Here is a 19,943-nt window from a genome sequence, read left to right as displayed (position 1 = left end):
TCGTTTCGACGATAACGATAGAAAGAGATAAAATATTGAGAAAATGCATTTGGTAACGTTCAATAATTCATGCACTTAAATATTTCACAACAATTCTACTTGAAACAATCAATTAAAAAATCAATAAAAACCCGTCTGTATCAGTCACCCTGTCGCAAAACGCTACCCCTCGCGCGCGCGCGCGCTCGCTCAATTCAGATTCAGCAGATGCGCTGGCTGCCGTTGCAACCTACACCATCACCGCGTCGCAATCAAAAAGCAGAGAGCCGCCGCGCATTCACGTTTGAAGATCTACGCCGCCGCCGCCGCCGCCAAGCGCAAGGTCCGCTGCGCGCGCGCGCTCGCCGCTTCCAGCCGCCTGTGTTATTATCGTCGAGTCGGTTTCGCGTTGGATTCTCAACCACGGCAGCATCGGCAGTTCGTCCAGGCCCACAGTCAGAGTGCTTTTCGCCTTCTTGGTGGTGTGCGTTTCCTGGCCTGACCCGACCGCCGCCACCAACCTCCTCGAGCCGCCGCCACCGCACTTTGCCATGAAAATCAGCCGCGCAGTCAGATAAAATCCGAAAGATAATTAGTATTTAGTTCGGGAAGTGTGCTTGAGCCGGCCAAATGTACTAGGACGTGGCCGGGCAACCCGAAGTTCTTTTTGGACCCTGAAGTGTGTCTGTGAAGTAGTGTCCGCGCGACGACGGCGGATTTTCGAAGGTGCCACGTGAAAGTTTTTCCGGAACGCGCAATATCCGCGAAGAAAGCGCAGAGGTCTACGCGCGTAGGGTGGTCTTGGAAGTAAGCCCCCCCAGGGGAACCAGGTAGTCCCTCGTGGTGTGTGTTAGTGTGTGTGTGTGAGAGAGTGAGGGGGGTCCCACTTACCCCGCCCATCGCCCCGTCTGCGAGACCAATGGAGTTGATATTGCGGTTCACACGCAACCCATCGACGCGACCTCCGCGAAATTAATGTCTTCCTTTTCACCGAAAATGACTTCCAAAGTGAATAATTACTCATTGACACAAAAGCAGCAGCAGCAACTACGGTGTTGGTGGTGGTGCTGGTGGGCCGCAATCATAATTAAGGCCAACGACGGCCCAATCCTGGCCACGACGGAACCAAGACCCCAGCAGCAACTCCATCGTCAGAAACAGTGCGGCCAAGTCCAAGAAGTCGTCGTGTGATAACTGCCCCGAGGGGCACGAATTTTGCGAAGAAAAGAAAAACGGTTCCCAGCCCGCGGGGCCGAACCAGTGGTCCAAAGTCACCCCCCACACTACCCCTCCGTTTCAGAGGGGGGGATCCCGCGAAGTAATTGATGACTGTAAATCCCAAGTGACGCCTGTGATTCGAGTTGGGGATCACGACTTAATTAAAATTCAATAAAATCAATACGCAAGAGAAATCCCCGAACTGCGCGCAGGGTTTTAAAAAGTGAGTGAGTGAGTGAGCGCTGCGTGGAAATTCACGTGGAAACAGGTGGACGACGAAGACGGTAGTGGCGGTGAGAAAGTGGCTGACAGTGAGAAGAGGACGACGACGACGAAGAAGTGGACGGAGAGCCTAGAGGAGAGCAACATGCGTTTTGTGCTGATTGCAATTTATTTGATATTAATTATGCCCATCACCGGGTCTTGGTGGTAAGTGCAAGTGGGACACGAGGACGGGGAAATGAAGGGTGAATGAGGGGGAAATGTGAAAGGAAGAGTTACGTGGATTGAACGAGGATATTTATCGGAGTGTAGTGAGCCAACAATTGATTGTAAATGTTTGTTTGTTATGACGATTTATATGATAACACGCCTTTCTCATCCATTCTGAATTCAGATTAAACTGTAGATTATTAAACCGTTAATATTTTCTTTACATTTTGGAACAACACAATAAAAAGTATTAAAATAAGAAGTTTAAAAAAGATATTCAACTACATTAAAATTTTAATTGAAATAGCAAAAATTAAGTTCTGTGAAATTGAAATCAATAATCAAAAATCAATAAATATACAAATTTAACACTCATTTTCAACCATTATTTCGCTTCGCTTCACTTGGAGATGGTGATTTTTTCGAATTAGGAATTGATTGAAGGTAATCTCCCTACCCCTACCAGGACAGGACAACAGCTATCCATTGCCAGAAACAGGAGTGGGAGCCTCGTGGCGCGGTGGTTAGCGGCTTCGGCTGCCGAACCCTAAGTTGCTATGGGGCGCGGGTTCGATTCCCGCCTTATCCTCCTGGCCTTTTATCGGATGGAGAAGTAAAACGTCGGTCCATTTGCGTAAAAGAGGTTTTGGGTGACTTACCACGCATAACCTTCGGACGCCGAGAAATGAGCAGAAACTTGCAACAGAGACCGAAAAAGACCCGGGGGTCGTTAAAGTGGATTGCTTTGTTTTTTTTTTGTCAGAAACAGGAATAAGTCTTGGGAAGTGTTGATGCTCCACTTTTTTAAGTTGATAAGGGACAATCTGGAAAATCTCCGCAGTATCCACGAATAAGTTTTGCTTGAAGTTTTTTGGAGGTTGTGTATAATCGCATAATTTATTTAAGGCAGGGGTACCTAACCTTTTTGCCCTGCGAGCCAAATTTGGTTTTTCTGTATCGGTGTTGCTTTTTGTATTATTAAATATTTTTTTAAACTAATGGGTAACAAAAAAACCTCTGAAAATTTTAAATTTGTTGAGAAGAACTAGAATTTCTAACAGCCTTTTTACACTTTTTTCAAATAATAACAATATGATCATTACAACTTTCATAAAACGTAAACATTACGACGTCGTCGAGCTATCTTGTCGCACCAGCCATTTCGACATTCCGAGAAAAACATTTTTTAATGTTAGACCATGAATAAACAAAAACTAGTGCACGCAATGTAAACAAAAACAAACACGTATTGTTTGGCTGACCATTCTGTGCATTGTCCCAAAGTTTGGTTGAATTTGGTAGCCGGAGTCCCGAGTTATAATTAGAAATGTTTACGGTAATCTAACTTGTACGTGCGTCAAACGCGTTCTGACCTGAAATCCCTTTGACCAGTTGTCGCACTTGCATCATTTTTCAGGGAGTGACAAGGTAGCACGACGAGATTGAAACGTCTTCAAAAAAAAGTGCACGGAGTTTTTTCAGTTTTTATTGAATATCTCAGGATTAAAATCGAATTTTGGGGACCTGTGAAGGACAAAAGGTGAGGCATTGTGAGCTGCACAAAATGGCGTTCTTAAGTTGATTTGGCCCAAAATGCACGTACGACAAGATAGCACGACGGCGACGAATTTGCGGGTTTGTAGACATAAAGTACAAGTTCAATCTGAATCAAATTTCAACAAAATTCAAAATATTTTTGACAGAAATATTTGAAAAGATTTTTTTAACCAAAAAGGTGATTTTTGGACTAAAAAAATCGATTAAAGTAGGAAAGTAATTAAAATCCCAAGCCCCCGAACAGTCGGAACGATAACTTCAACACACTGTATCTTGGACATAACTCAACCAATCGAGACGAATCATTTATCCAGAGATATGTTAGGTTGTTTAAATGATTCTAGAATTTTTCAGAACTCTATTTGATCAAATCTAAATTTGTGTAATTTAAATTGTTTAGCTATTTGTACTTATTGCATGCAATTTCATTAATCTGCATCTAAAATTTGTAAAAAAAAAAAAAAACATTTTAAAATGTTCGTGATTCTCTGCCACTTTGTTGATTGATTGTATAATTCAGGAAACCAACATTTAGAATGGTACTGTTTTTGCGATTATTAAATGCATATTGGACGACTTGCCTCAAACTTGCCTGGTCTTATTTCAAATTCTTTCTCTACGTTTTTTGAAAACTTTTTTTTTTACTCTTGTCTATTCAAAAGTTTTAAAAAATAATATCTTAGATTGAATTGCGATGTAACACATAGCTAAAAGAACTCCAAAACTCTGTTATTTACCTAAACGAACTCATTGTAATCTGATTATTGACAAATAAAAATTGTCAAATTTCACAAAAAAATACAATTTGCCTGAATTTTATAAAAATGTAAGTAAAAAAAAAGTTTTACAAGAAAAAGTTTTAAAATTACATTTAATAGAAATAAGGTTTTTATCATTTCCTTTTATTTGAAAAGAATAAATGATTTATTTTTTCATGAATAGCTTCAGAATTCACATAATAACTGTCAGAGAAATCCACAAACCTTGAAGATACAGAATTTACGATTTATACAATTATTGAATGTAAATTTGATATGAAAAAACGAAACTATTGGCGCTACGCCCCCCGGGGCATGGCCTTCCTCTAACGTGGGATTTCTGCTCCAGCGCCTCTGACGAGACAGGAGAAACCGGGACCGACGTTTTACTTCACCATCCGATAGAAGCTCAGTGGATAAGGCGGGAATCGAACCCGCGTCTCATAGCATCATCGGGATCGGCAGCCGAAGCCGCTACCCCTGCGCCACGAGACCCACATTTGATATATGTTATGCAATAAATAGGGCTAGTGATTTTTTACGGCTCAAACATTTAAATTTCGCGGCACGCCAATTACAAAACATTGGAATTTTACGTCAATTTCACGGTACTCGAAAATCTGCTCGAAATAAGTTACTTAAGTTATTTTAAGAACTAACAATAGTTCACAAAACAGAATATTACCCCCTGACACAAAATATTCACTGCAATTTCTGTATGAGTTCAATTTTGTCCAGTTTTAAATCTGAAAAACTTTAAAATTTTTATATCACAATAATTTGCTAAAGTCGCTTCAAACGGAAACCATTCTTAATCCATTAAAAGCAAAATTATAACATTTGATTTTTTCCAATGAGCTAAGATTTTATAACAGTTTTTGCAGCACTTGGTGTAATAAGGCCGTTGAAAATGTTTTTTGAAGTTTATGTCCCTCGACTCTGATCAAATTCGAGGAGGGAGGGGGCAAAAAAATTAAAAATAGTAAAATAATAAACAAATAATTGGTCACAGTATCAACATTTGAATGGAAAAAGTGTTTTAAAATGCACTATACACTTGTACAGTAGTTTTGCAATAATTAATTTCTAAGATTTCTAATTATTGACAAAAAAAAATATTTTGGGGGAAAAAAAGTTTTTAAGGTGCTGTACATTGAAACTTCATACAAAATTAAAATATTTTTAATCCAGCCCAACCATGATAAATATGATTATCAATGCAGAAAAGGCCATTTTAGATTGTTCCCCGTTGATTAGACTTCTATATCCATTGACATTTTGATGTTTTTTGAAAAAATATTTTTTCACCCCTGATTTTTCAGACCATTTTAGAGGGGCCGGCTTAACAAAAACAAATTAAAACATTTAAAAATACTTTGAAAATGAAATATTTATAAACATGTTATATATTTAAAAAAAGAATAGAGAACCTAATTTCTACCTAACATATTCAAATCATTTTGGATTTTTACTCACGGTCAACAATACAACTTATTCGTGGTTATTTTACATAATTTAACAGAGATTTGACAGTAAAATAGCTCAAAGCACTAAAAACCTATTGAAAATTTTCAGATGGAATTTTGATCTCATTATCACTCGCAGGTTCTTAGGCAGATTCACGAAAATATAATTTACCCATTGATGTTGCTTTGATATTTTCGGAAAGACTTTCTTCTCCAAATTTTACTGTAGTCGGTAAAAAAGTTCTCCAATCATAGAAATGTTAACAATTTTTCTACTTGGCACCAACATTTAATAAGTCAATCAACTCTCAAACAAAGTTTAAAAGTCAGCAAACTATTTTGCAAAACTCCACATCTTCCCACCATTCCCAGATTCCTAGCCGTCTCATGCTGAACTCTCTTCCTGTATTTACCCATCGAAACACTTGTTCTTGTATTTCAACCTGCACTTTTGTTTGCATGCACCTCAAGAAAAGAAACTAAAAGACTCGCTCGATGCACTGCTGGCGGCGATGGTGTCCCTGTCCGATCAAGGAAGACATAAAAGATCAATATTTCACTTGAGCCAACAAAAACACATCCCTAGGACCATCACCACCAGACGGAGAGAGGGGGTCAGTCACTAACGAGGCGGAAAACCGTCACACTTTTCTTTGATCGCCGCCATCGCCGTTTCGCCATCGTCATTTGAGCTAGGAGAACCTGATCATCGTCGTCCGATCCGATCCGTGCCAGACCGTGATGGTGTTTAACCTGAAACCCTTCCTCGCTGGGACCAGATGTGTGTGTGTTTGGGACCCACGTGGTGGGAGAAGTGCATCTGAAGAAGTGCTCTTCAGGAACGAGGCCCCTCTGCTGGAAAGTTTGTTGTGTTTTGCCTTTCTCGCACTTTGTGCATCGTGTGTGCAAAGTGCACGCCCGAAACATCATCTTTGTCAAATATTTTAATGCTCAAGTGGCCCCTCGATTGATCGTCCCTTGTGGGACACACAACAACAACGGGGAAAAGCAAAAAAAAAATATCGAAAGGATCACACACCGCACGCAGGTATAACTTTTCAAATAAAGTCACCGAAGCGAGTAATTTCGAGTAGTTGACCATGCAAATATTAATCCACCCGGCCCGGCGTTGATCCCTTGATCGAAGGGTGGATCATCGGGGGCAAATTCAATCAAGCTGGACCCTTCAGGACGCGTCGCGGCACAGTGGCGAAAGAATGTCCCCGGTTAAAGGTGATTTTTGCAACTGGCGGTAGAGGAAATCTCTGTGAAATCTGTACCGATTTTATCTGTTTGTTTATTTGGTTATCATAATAACATTTCAAAATAAGTCCAAACGCTGATTGAAAAGCAATTTTCATTCAAATATGTATAATTTTTCAAATCAAATAAGTTTAGGTAAAACAAATATTATTGCAGACAAAATCTTAACAATTTCATCAACTGTGTTTTGCCCAAAAAGATATAATGATATTCATCATTAGTGCAATGTTAAGACTACTTTTTTATTGTATTGGTTCATAAATTACACGAAATTACCCAATTCAAGCTCATGTTGTAAATCTTTTTTATTTATTTACATTAAACAGAGGTAAATTAGGACGTTTATTTTATTCGAAGTTCTGACAATAAAGAAATTATTGACTAAAATTTAATTTTCATTGAATAAAGCTTTTAAAAACAATTGAAAAAAAATCAGAATAACTTTATAAACCTTAGCCGGGACCGTGGTGTAGGGGTAAGCGTGGTTGCCTCTCACCCAGTCGGCCTGGGTTTGATCCCAGAAGATCCCGGTGGCAAATTTTGAGACGAGATTTGTCTGACCACGCCTTCCGTCGGACGGGAAGTAAATGTTGGCCCCGGACTAACCTAAAAAGGTTAGGTCGTTAGCTCAGTCCAGGTGTAGCAGTCGTCTCCCTGGGTCCTGCCTCGGTGGAGTCGCTGGTAGGCAGACTAACACTAACAATCCAAAGGTCGTCAGTTCGAATCCTGGGGTGGATGGAAGCTTAGGTGTAAATAGAAGTTTGCAATTGCCTCAACAATCAAGCCTTCGGACACTTAGTTTCGAGTAGGAATCTCGTAATAGAGAACGCCAAGGCCAAATAATTTGATTAGATTTTTTATAAACCTTATTTATTCATTTAAAATCAAAGAAAGACTTTTATACCTATTTACAAATCTTTTATTTTGAAACAAAACGGTATAAATCATAAATTTTAAGCATGTTACTTACATTACATAAAAAAAGTCTCTAAAATTGTACTTAGTGATCGCCAATTTCGAGCGAAATAATGTTTCAAAATAAAATTAAAACTTCACAGTCAAATGTTACAACTACGTTGAGGTAAAAAATCAAAGAGTTTTATAATTTTCGAATTTATGTATCTAAAGTGTATTTTTCCCATAAACTAAGATTTTTCAGATTAAAATCAACTTTATACAAACCACCTTAATGAAAAAAGCTTAGGCATGAAATTTATGGCGCCTTTTATCTTTTTTGTGTATAACTTTTAATGCACTTTACCAAACTTAATAATTTTCAATACCGATTTATGGGACATCAAACCAGACCGAACTGAAAAAATCTGCCGCATAACCGTTAGCCAGTTCCGAGATATTTGAGATTAATTTTGTATGTACTCATCCCTACTCACAATTAGTTGCTTAGAATTTGATTCTGATTTGAAATGTTTACGTGTAGGTAAGTCTAGCAGAATTATTTAAGTAGTTGATTTTGGGAGTGATTTATTAGCCTTTTCTCAGTGAGAAAGGAAAAAAACCCCTCTTAAATTTTCATCGTTAGTAATTTTAAGATAATTAAGTTTCAAATTTGCATCTTTTTGGCCATTTCGAGGCTATAACTTTTAACAAATAGGTTTATATCGATTTTTTCTAAAGCTAAACGAATCGTTCTCAGAACTTCAAACACAATTTCTAGAGTTTTTAAAGGTCCTATAAACAAATACATTTTTTTCCTTGAGTCAAGATTGAATACCCAAAAAGCAAGAAAATAAAATTTAGTTTACAGGCTTTAAAAAAAAAAAACAAACAATAAAATTGATTCTTTCAAAACTGATTTTTGTGATATCGTTTTTTTTTTTTCAAAATTATCGTAGAAGGCAAGATAGCGCAAGAAACTGGTGGTGTATTTGTATTGACATGCTCAAAAACATTTTCAAGGTAAAAAAACAAGCTGGGTATAACGTCATGATTTGAATTCCCGGACGCTTCAAAACCCGGACACTTCATCTTGTTTTATCAATTATGTAGATATAAGTTCACATTATGAATTTCAAAACTGTGTTATTTGATGAATTCCTACATAAACTTTCATTTAAAGTTTGTTTGAACGCTGTAGTTAATGCCAAAACAATTAAATACAACAAAATTATAAGTTTATCAACAATGCGAAACATTTCACTTGAAATATTTCATAGGCGTTCGAAGCACCGGGAAGGCAAAGCAGAAATTTATGGTTTCGATTTCCATAAATTCTAGTAAATTTTTATATAAACTATCGATTGTTTTGATGTTAACAGCTTATTTGAGACCTAAAGAATGCCATTCTCTAAAATTTCAGTCCAAATTTGTGCGATTCATAAGTAAAATCGAGTGTCCGGAATTCGAAGCAAAAGTGTCCGGATTTCGAATCAGCTTTTATAAGTGTCCGGGATTTGGAGCACACCAAGTCATATTAATTTTAAAATCCTGATGAAAATTTGTTAGAAAAGGCAAATTTTGCATGCATTTTCTTGAAGCATCAAACAAGATTTGTTTTGAATAATGCTGTAGCAAATATGTTTTAATATTATGTCAATTGACTGTAGTCGTAAAAAAATGTTTAAAAAATAGTTTCATTGAAAATTTTAATATAGAATTCTGACTTTGATAGTTATAGTTTTCTTGATAAAATTAGATTTAATGTGTTCAAATTTTATGTTTACGTCAAATGTACCATAAATAAGGTTGCTGATATAGCCTTTAAGAAAAAAAAAATCGATGTTTATATTTAGCTACCTAAGTTTATACGCTTTTAAAACAGAATAAAGTTAACTTTAGGTAACATTATTAGAAAGTCGGAATTTTGTATTAAATTTAATAAAACTAATTTGGTTTATAGAAATATAAATTCATTGAATTTTAAAGTGAATTCTAAGCACGAATCAAATGTTTACACATTTTATATGAAATGTGTCCTGCTGAAAATACATATAAATTTGAAGATTTTCCCAAATTATGTACAGAAACACATAAAATTTATCATTTACAAACTCATTTAACCTTTTTTAATGTAAAAAGAATCCGAATATGAATGCCGTTTTACGATTTAAAATCATGTTCTTGCGAATATCATTACTCTTTCAGAATAATAAAATAATGCTATTCATCAACATTTTCTTAATTATAGTTAACTAACTATTGAAATATTCAAACTTTTATGAAAACTTTATCTTGAAGTTCAAACACTTCTCTACCATGTTCAGATTGATTGTGATCATCATTTTACGGAAAAATCTCAAACCTGTCAAAGTCACCCCGTTTTACGGTGCTAAAAAGTTATGTTTTTGGAAAACAAATGAAACATTCTATGCACAATTATTAACATTAAAAATTAAAATTGAATTTTAAAACCAATCGGGTTTTTTAGGTTTATTAAAAATTGTAAAGTAATAATCACAACAGCTAATACCAACTTCACAAAGAATCGCTAATCAGAACGTCCAAAAGGACCTCTCCTTAGCTTCGCATTCCAGCGCCGGTAACTCGATACTTTTGCGATCGGTTGCTGATCGATACTTCTGACCACCGATCGATCGGCAGCATCGGCGCGGCAACAACGGACAGCATCGGAGAGCGCAAAAGCAGAACGGAACTGATACTCTTGAGAAACACGACATGCTTCGGAGCCTTTGAAGAACTTAAGAAGACGCTGCTCCGCGAGTCAATTAATGGACATGTCAGCAAGTTTACATAACAACTCTCCGTCCGACTGGTGAACTGTTTGATCTTGGGATCGTTTCGTCCTTTTTTCTGAGATCAACACTTCATCTCTCGCTAGCAGCAACAATTCATGGATTGTGTTTGTTTCCTCAACTTGGAGGGAAGGTTACGTAAAGTTTACATGACCTGGTCCGGCCACAAGTTGGCACTTTACCTTCACCTTAAACGCGCGGACCAAACGAACCGAATTGTTGTACATCATCCAGCGTCCAGGGTTGGCGTTCCGTGATCGGTTCCAGCTGGCGCTCTCTGCTGCCTCCGCAAAGCTACAAGAACAGTGCATTCCAAGGTGTATTTTCCCACACACGCGTGGCCGAGATTTTCCGCGATTTCAGATGCAACTGATTTATTTGCACTTAGTTTGGAGTTCGGCTGCTTAATGGAACCGGGCGAGTTGAAACGCAATGATATCCGTATCGCAGAGACAAGGATCGCTCATTAAAAGGGTCGGATCGATTGTTTCAAAGAGCTGAGGTTTATCATTTTGTATGCAAGATAAGATAATAATTTGATGTTTTAAGGCCTTTGAGATAAAGGAATAATAAGACATATTTTTAAATTTCACGTCGTCGTAATTGTGCTTCAAGAATAAAATCTAGAGCTAAAAACACTTTTTAATTCAGTTGATTCTTCTCATTCAAATAATAAGGTAATATCTCGGGTGAATTTTCAAAAAGCTGTATCGTATCTACATACGATAAACAAATTTCAAAAATGCTTAAGACTGTTCATCTACACGTCCTTCAAGTGTCCTAAACTAAAAACAAATTAATTATTGTTGCAATTTGAAGAAAAACGACAATTAGTGTCGGAGGTCACGGTGGCTCTTACGGCTTTTTGAAAACTTACCCGAGATATGCAATCTAGCAAAAAAAGAAAAGCGTCAATTTTCTTGGATAAACGTTTACTCAACACAATATAAAAACTACTTACAGAAGAAGACGGCAGGTCCATAAACATAGAAACTCTGCACTCACCACTCTCTAGCCAAGTCGCACCGCTGAAAGGTGTTAATAGCATTGCGGATTAGGGAATGACTATTTTCCTTTCCCATAACCGCGTGCCGTTTGTTAAGGCGAAGTGCAAATTTGCACTGCAGCCTCGTACTCAACCCGGCGCAGAAGCAGTAAATTAAACAGCAGCGAATCCACCTCCCGCTGAGCCACACCACACAGCTCTGTCCAGAGGGTCTGACAGACGTCTAATCAACCGCCAAGTTAGCTCGTCGTCAGGAGCCGCCTGGTAGCTGACAGCATCTCCATCCGTCGCCGTCGGGGTGGGCCTCAAATCACCACGATTCGTGATGTTCGAATTGCTGCTGCTCCAATTTGTACTAATTAATTGTGGAACGTGCCCACCCTGACTCGAACGGTTTGATCCGAATCAAGTGTTAATTGATCAAATTAAACTGTATATTAACGGCGTGGTGTCGGGAACCTGATTCCGCAGCCATCGTCGTGCAACGGTTGGCAGGGGACAAGATCGATAAACTATAAAATCAACATCTTTATGATCCGGAGCTGTCTTTGACGGTTGGTGGTCCCGGGAGCTGGTCACCCAACTGGCCCGGTCGACTTGACTAATTTATGACTTTATTAGTGGCGAGCGATGGCTCGATAGGTGGTGGAACGGGAGGTTTGATGTTTTGTAGCAGCCACCGAAAGCTACTTTCTGGAAAATTAAACTGTTTTTATTGTAAAGGTTGTATACATCTGTTTATAATTTTTTTTTTTTCTGGAAAATCACTCATATCATTTTCGATATGAACAAACATAGGAATATTTGTTTTGTAAATGAACGACAACAAAACAACTAGTCTAAAAATAGAATCGACGTAAATATAAAACAACATTACAAAATTTAAAAAAAACTAATAATTTTAGAAAAAAATGGCAATATAAAAAAATCCACTAAACTTACCACTTTTTTTAATAATCTGTCATCATTTAAATTGCAGCACAAAATAATTTTAAACATAAAATCACTTTATTGATAATAAATACATTTAAGTAAAAAAACTTCAGCGAATAAATTTCCAAAAAAAAATAAAATCGATTGTAAATTGTTTAGAATTAATTGAATAATCGTATAATTTGCATGCTTAGTCAAATGCGACACATTAAGGAATTCTGCAAATTTTGAGTTTGAAACCAATGATCGGAAAATACGTAGAACAACAGGATTTTTTTTCGTAAATTCATAGAAATTTAGAAAATTTCTGACCCAAGGATAACTGCTTTGATGTCATCAATAAAACCCTTGGGCACATTCTTGGAAATTATTTGTATAGAATAGAATAATTTGGTTTGTTTTTATTCCTTTATTTTTTGTCTCCAATATTTGACATAAACATGTCATTTTTTTCAATTCGGAGCTTTTCAAACATTTTTTTATAGAGTGTTGAGTTCAAGTTAAAAATCTGGAATAAAATCAATGCATCTATTTTTTCTGAAAAATCGAGGGTTGGTGATTTTTACGCTAACAAATGACATGTGGCATGCCAATAACAAAATTTCAAGGAAATTTTACAGTACTTCAAAATCTGCATCAAAATAACGCAATTTTTTATTATATTAAATTTTCAACTTTGCGAGATTATGTCGATTTTTTGCCTTCCTCACTGAGGTAGGGCCATAATCCTGCTCTAAAAATGAACTTCGTATAAAAACTTCGTAGACCCACCTTCATGTATACATATCGACTCAGAATCAAAAACTAACTTAATCCACCTATGTGGTTGGAGCCTTCCTCACAACAGTGGCTGTACACAAGTTTCATCTATTTTTTAGATCCGGCTTCCAAAAAGTACATCGATATCACTTAAGTGGCCATATCTCGAGACAGGGTTGCCAGATCTTCAATGTTTTAGACTCGTTGGAAAGGTCTTTTGATAATCTAACCAACGATGAGTCGGATGATGGACCCGGACATAGTTTACATACATTTAAGTGAGATCCGGCTTCAAAAAAGTATATCAATATCACTTAAGTGGCCATATCTCGAGTCAGGGTGGCCAGATCTTCAATGTTTTAGACTCGTTGGAAAGGTATTTTGATAAACTAACCAACAATGGGTCGGATGATGGACCCGGACATAGTTTACATACATTTAAGTGAGATCCGGCTTCAAAAAAGTACATTAATATCACTTAAGGGGCCATATCTCGAGTCAGGGTGGCCAGATCTTCAATGTTTTAGACTCGTTGGAAAGGTATTTTGATAAACTAACCAACAATGGGTCGGATGATGGACCCGGACATAGTTTACATACATTTAAGTGAGATCCGGCTTCAAAAAAGTACATTAATATCACTTAAGGGGCCATATCTCGAGACAGGGTTGCCAGATCTTCAATGTTTTAGACTCGTTGGAAAGGTCTTTTGATAATCTAACCAACGATGAGTCGGATGATGGACCCGGACATAGTTTACATACATTTAAGTGAGATCCGGCTTCAAAAAAGTATATCAATATCACTTAAGTGGCCATATCTCGAGTCAGGGTGGCCAGATCTTCAATGTTTTAGACTCGTTGGAAAGGTATTTTGATAAACTAACCAACAATGGGTCGGATGATGGACCCGGACATAGTTTACATACATTTAAGTGAGATCCGGCTTCAAAAAAGTACATTAATATCACTTAAGGGGCCATATCTCGAGACAGGGTTGCCAGATCTTCAATGTTTTAGACTCGTTGGAAAGGTCTTTTGATAATCTAACCAACGATGAGTCGAATGATGGACCCGGACATAGTTTACATACATTTAAGTGAGATCCGGCTTCAAAAAAGTATATCAATATCACTTAAGTGGCCATATCTCGAGACAGGGTGGCCAGATCTTCAATGTTTTAGACTCGTTGGAAAGGTATTTTGATAAACTAACCAACAATGGGTCGGATGATGGACCCGGACATAGTTTACATACATTTAAGTGAGATCCGGCTTCAAAAAAGTACATCAATATCACTTAAGGGGCCATATCTCGAGACAGGGTTGCCAGATCTTCAATGTTTTAGACTCGTTGGAAAGGTCTTTTGATAATCTAACCAACGATGGGTCGGATGATGGACCCGGACATAGTTTACATACATTTAAGTGAGATCCGGCTTCAAAAAAGTATATCAATATCACTTAAGTGGCCATATCTCGAGACAGGGTTGCCAGATCTTCAATGTTTTAGACTCGTTGGAAAGGTATTTTGATAAACTAACCAACAATGGGTCGGATGATGGACCCGGACATAGTTTACATACATTTAAGTGAGATCCGGCTTCAAAAAAGTACATCAATATCACTTAAGGGGCCATATCTCGAGACAGGGTTGCCAGATCTTCAATGTTTTAGACTCATTGGAAAGGTCTTTTGATAATCTAACCAACGATGGGTCGGATGATGGACCCGGACATAGTTTACATACATTTAAGTGAGATCCGGCTTCAAAAAAGTACATCAATATCACTTAAGGGGCCATATCTCGAGACAGGGTTGCCAGATCTTCAATGTTTTAGACTCATTGGAAAGGTCTTTTGATAATCTAACCAACGATGGGTCGGATGATGGACCCGGACATAGTTTACATACATTTAAGTGAGATCCGGCTTCAAAAAAGTATATCAATATCACTTAAGTGGTCATATCTCGAGACAGGGTGGCCAGATCTTCAATGTTTTAGACTCGTTGGAAAGATATTTTGATAATCTAACCAACGATGGGTCGGATGATGGACCCGGACATAGTTTACATACATTTAAGTGAGATCCGGCTTCAAAAAAGTACATCAATATCACTTAAGGGGCCATATCTCGAGACAGGGTTGCCAGATCTTCAATGTTTTAGACTCATTGGAAAGGTCTTTTGATAACCTAACCAACGATGGGTCGGATTATGGATTCGAACATAGTTTACATATAGTTAAGTGAGATCCAAATATATGTGAAAACACATTTTTATACATAACTTTTGAACTACTTATCGAAACTTCAATCTGTATAAAACTCGATCTATGGGACCCTAAACCAAGTCGAATGCAACAAGTTCGGGTCAAATCAGTTCAGCCAGTGCCGAGAAACATGAGCTAGTTTGTTGGTCACATACATACATACACACACACATACACACACACATACACACACACATACACACACACATACACACAGACATTTGTTCAGTTTTCGATTCTGAGTCGATATGTATACATGAAGGTGGGCCTACGACGTGTTTATACGAAGTTCATTTTTAGAGCAGGATTATAGCCTTACCTCAGTGAGGAAGGCAAAACTGAACAAATGTCTGTGTGTATGTGTGTGTGTATGTATGTATGTGACCAACAAACTAGCTCATGTTTCTCAGCACTGGCTGAACCGATTTGACCCGAACCTGTTGCATTCGACTTGGTTTAGGGTCCCATAGATCGAGTTTTATACAGATTGAAGTTTCGAAAAGTAGTTCAAAAGTTATGTATAAAAATGTGTTTTCACATATATCCGGATCTCACTTAAATGTATGTAAACTATGTCCGGATCCACCATCCGACCCATCGTTGGTTAGATTATCAAAAGACCTTTCCAACGAGTCCAAAACATTGAAGATCTGGCAACCCTGTCTCGAGATGTGGCCATTTAAGTGATATTTATGTACTTTTTGGAAGCCGGATCTCACTTAAATGCATTTAAACTATGTCCGGATTCATCATCCGACCCATCGTTGGATAGGTTATCAAAAGATCTTTCCAAAAAATCCAAAACATTGAAGATCTGGCAACCCTGTCTCGAGATATGGCCATTTAAGTGATATTTATGTACTTTTTTGTAGCCGGATCTCACTTAATAGATGTAAACTATGTCCGGATCCACCATTCGACCCATCGTTGGAAATGTTATCAAAAGACCTTTCCAACGAGTCCAAAACATTGAAGATCTGGCAACCCTGTCTCGAGATATGGCCATTTAAGTGATATTTCTGTACTTTTTGGAAGCCGGATCTCACTTAAATGCATGTAAACTATGTCCGGATCCATCATCCGACCCATCGTTGGATAGGCTATCAAAAGACCTTTCCAAAAAGTCCAAAACATTGAAGATCTGGCAACCCTGTCTCGAGATATGGCCATTTAAGTGATATTTATGTACTTTTTTGTAGCCTGATCTCACTTAAATGTATGTAAACTATGTCCGGATCCACCATCCGACCCATCGTTGGATAGGTTATCAAAAGAACTTTCCAACGAGTCCAAAACATTGAAGATCTGGCAACTTTGTCTTGAGATATGGCTTTTTAAGTGATATTTATGTACTTTTTGGAAGCCGGATCTCACTTAAATGTATGTAAACTATGTCCGGATCCACCATCCGACCCATCGTTGGATAGGTTATCAAAAGACCTTTCCAACGAGTCCAAAACGTTGAAGATCTGGCAACCCTGTCTCGAGATATGGCCATTTAAGTGATATTTATGTACTTTTTGGAAGCCGGATCTCACTTAAATGTATGTAAACTATGTCCGGATCCACCATCTGACCCATCGTTGGTTAGGTTATCAAAAGACCTTTCCTACGAGTCCAACACATTGAAGATCTGGCAACCCTGTCTCGAGATATGGTCACTTAAGTGATATTTCTGTACTTTTTTATTCCGGATCTAAAAAATAGATGAAATTTGTGTACAACCCCATCAAATCAGCCATTGTTGGTAATGAGTGAGGAAGGCTCCAACCACATAGGTGGATTAAGTTAGTTTTTTTCAATTCATTTTTATTTGTTGTACTAATCAGAATACAATTTGCTTAACTATCAATAAACTCCATAAATTTCAGTCGTTTAAGCGTGAGCAGAAAAAAACTTTCTAAAATAACTTCTAGGATTCGAATTTGATGTTAAAAGCAAGAAAATTAAAAAAATACGATTTTTTCATTCATGATTCGATTATTTGAAGTCCCGTACAAATCTTCGAGTAATCGAACTTCGGATAATCGAGTCTTCTTCTTTTCAGACTTTTTACATTGTTTTTTTTTATAATTCCTTGAAATTATAAACATTTCAAATGCTCATATTTTTTTCTGACGTTGTATGCCATTTACTCATTAAAAAACTAACTTAATCCACCTATGTGGTTGGAGCCTTCCTCACTTATTACTAACAATGGCTGATATGATGGAATTGTACAAAAATTTCATCTATTTTTAAGATCCGGAATAAAAAAGTACATAAATATCACTTAAGTGGCCATATCTCGAGACAGGGTTGCCAGATCTTTAATGTTTTAGACTCGTTGGAAAGGTCTTTTGATAATCCAACCAACGATGGGTCGGATGGTGGACCCGGACATAGTTTACATACATTTAAGTGAGATCCGGATATATGTCAAAACACATTTTTATACATAACTTTTGAACTACTTATCGAAACTTCAATCTGTATAAAACTCAATCTATGGGACCCTAAACCAAGTCGAATGCAACAGGTTCGGGTCAAATCGGTTCAGCCAGTGCCGAGAAACATGAGCTAGTTTGTTGGTCACATACATACATACACACACACATACACACACATACACACACACATACACACACATACACACACATACACACACATACACACACACACATACACACACATATACACACACATATACACACACACATACACACAGACATTTGTTCAGTTTTCGATTCTGAGTCGATATGTATACATGAAGGTGGGTCTACGACGTTTTTTTGCAAAGTTCATTTTTAAAGCAGGATTATAGCCTTACCTCAGTGAGGATGGCAAAATACATGCATTCAAAATAAAATAGCACAAACTGCTTTGCGTTAATTGATTGAATTTTGCTTAGTTAAGAACACTGTTTTTGTGTTTCTTTAAACTTCATTTTCCAAGGGAAAAAATTCACGGCTTTGACGAAAAATAAAATTTTAAGTGTCCACTTGGCGTTACAATACATTTAAGTGAAATAAGTTTTAAAGTGAATGCTTTGCTTAATGCTTCATGATCATGACACCAGTTCCTTCGTTTTATTTGATGACATAAGGCTGATTCAATGTCAATAAAAAAGGCATCAAACTGTGAAACTTATATTTAATATAAATCTCCAGCAGTATAACTCACCCCAACTTCCTCAACCCGAAGCTTTCATCACCTCCCACCGATTGACAGATCAATATCGCGAAACCGCGCTGTCATCGGGTGAAATTTGCGCGGAACATTAGTTCATCAAACGGCGGCGGTAGCCCTCCCCGGGTGTGACGCACGCACTTCTTTTTTTTCCCACGGGCTGGCCATAATGAGTGACTCAGCCTCGGTCACAGTTTCCAGCGAAGTAAATCAGTTAAAAACAGCAAAAAGCTTTTAACTCATCGTCATCACCCGGTGGTTACTCGAAATGGTCTCGGTAGATGATAACAGCGTAGCGTCTCGTCTCGTTCCAGCACCAGGTTGAGGTTATGATTCATTAAATTACTGCGGGAGCTGCACCGGGAGTCTCTCCCAATAAATCCAACACTTTATCTTAATAATTTCATAATTAACCGCATTATGGAAGCGAAATTGCATCGCCCGACTCGACTTCTGGTTGAAGATCATTAGTCTATCTCATCTTGCGCTTGGTGTGTCTTCGCTCAACCACTCTTCACCAGTACCTCTCGTAGAACTTGAAGCTCGAACAGTGTTGCACGCGTTCTCAACCTCGAGCTCGAGCATCAGGCCGCGCGATAAAAAGACATATGGTATTTCTGTGCGGTGGCCGGGAAGAACCAGAGCCACTCAGCCAGGTCATTAAATGCATCCTTAATTGCATTTACGCTTTTAAACGCGATTATAAATATTACAAGCCCAGCCTCTTCTTACGAGAGCAGCAGAAGCAGTCAACCAGGCAGGTGTATTATATCATTAACGATGACGTTGTGATAAGAGAGCTCAGCAGTTCTGGCCGTACGTACAATCTTGTTTGCATTTCTTGGCGAGTAAACATCATCGCAAAGTCTGTCGCTGACGAGTCCAAATCTTCACACAAGCCATCATCATCATTACGGTGGCCTGTCCTGCTCCTACTCGGGACGGGTGATCCCGTCGTCACGCTAGTTGTTGCTGCTCAATGATACGGTGTAGGGTTTAAACAGGTATCACACTCCGTATCACGGGTTCGCACTTGAGCTGACTTGACGAACAGAAGTAGCAGTTTGAATATCAAAAGTATTGACAAGGTCATGGATTGTCATCAGCAAATAAAGCAATAAAATTTGCAAACATCTCGTGCTACAGATAGCGACCAACGATTAGACTGTCACGTATCACGTTACGCTGAACCACGTTTTTAGCACGAACTCCGGCAAACTGCATCGATAAGACTTTATTGCACTTGGTGAGGACACTCCTTTTGTGATAACTCCACTAGATGTATTAGATGGTTCCTTTGGAATTTGAAATTTAGTTTTGTGGTAAATGCCGTCCAAAACGTTGATTAAATTTACGCAAAAATCTCTCAATTTTCTCCAAATTCTCATAAATGTTCACAAATGGTTCACACAAATAAAAACTCC

At 38.0% G+C, this 19,943-nt stretch overlaps 1 protein-coding gene across 1 annotated transcript in view; it reads left to right on the top strand.

Moving 5' to 3' along the window:
* The first annotated feature begins 614 nt into the window (after positions 1-614).
* LOC120423995 (protein Wnt-6) overlaps positions 615-19,943 on the top strand; it is a 35,910-nt gene continuing 16,581 nt past the window's right edge. The window contains exon 1 of the mRNA XM_039588004.2: positions 615-1,626. Within this exon, the coding sequence (XP_039443938.1) occupies positions 1,565-1,626 (62 nt within the window). The 5' untranslated portion in view covers positions 615-1,564. The remainder of the gene's footprint in view (positions 1,627-19,943) is intronic.

The sequence above is a fragment of the Culex pipiens genome, chromosome 2, assembly GCF_016801865.2.
Source record: "Culex pipiens pallens isolate TS chromosome 2, TS_CPP_V2, whole genome shotgun sequence".
NCBI classification, from domain to species: Eukaryota; Metazoa; Arthropoda; class Insecta; order Diptera; family Culicidae; genus Culex; species Culex pipiens.
This window is presented reverse-complemented; position numbering and strand designations above follow the sequence as displayed.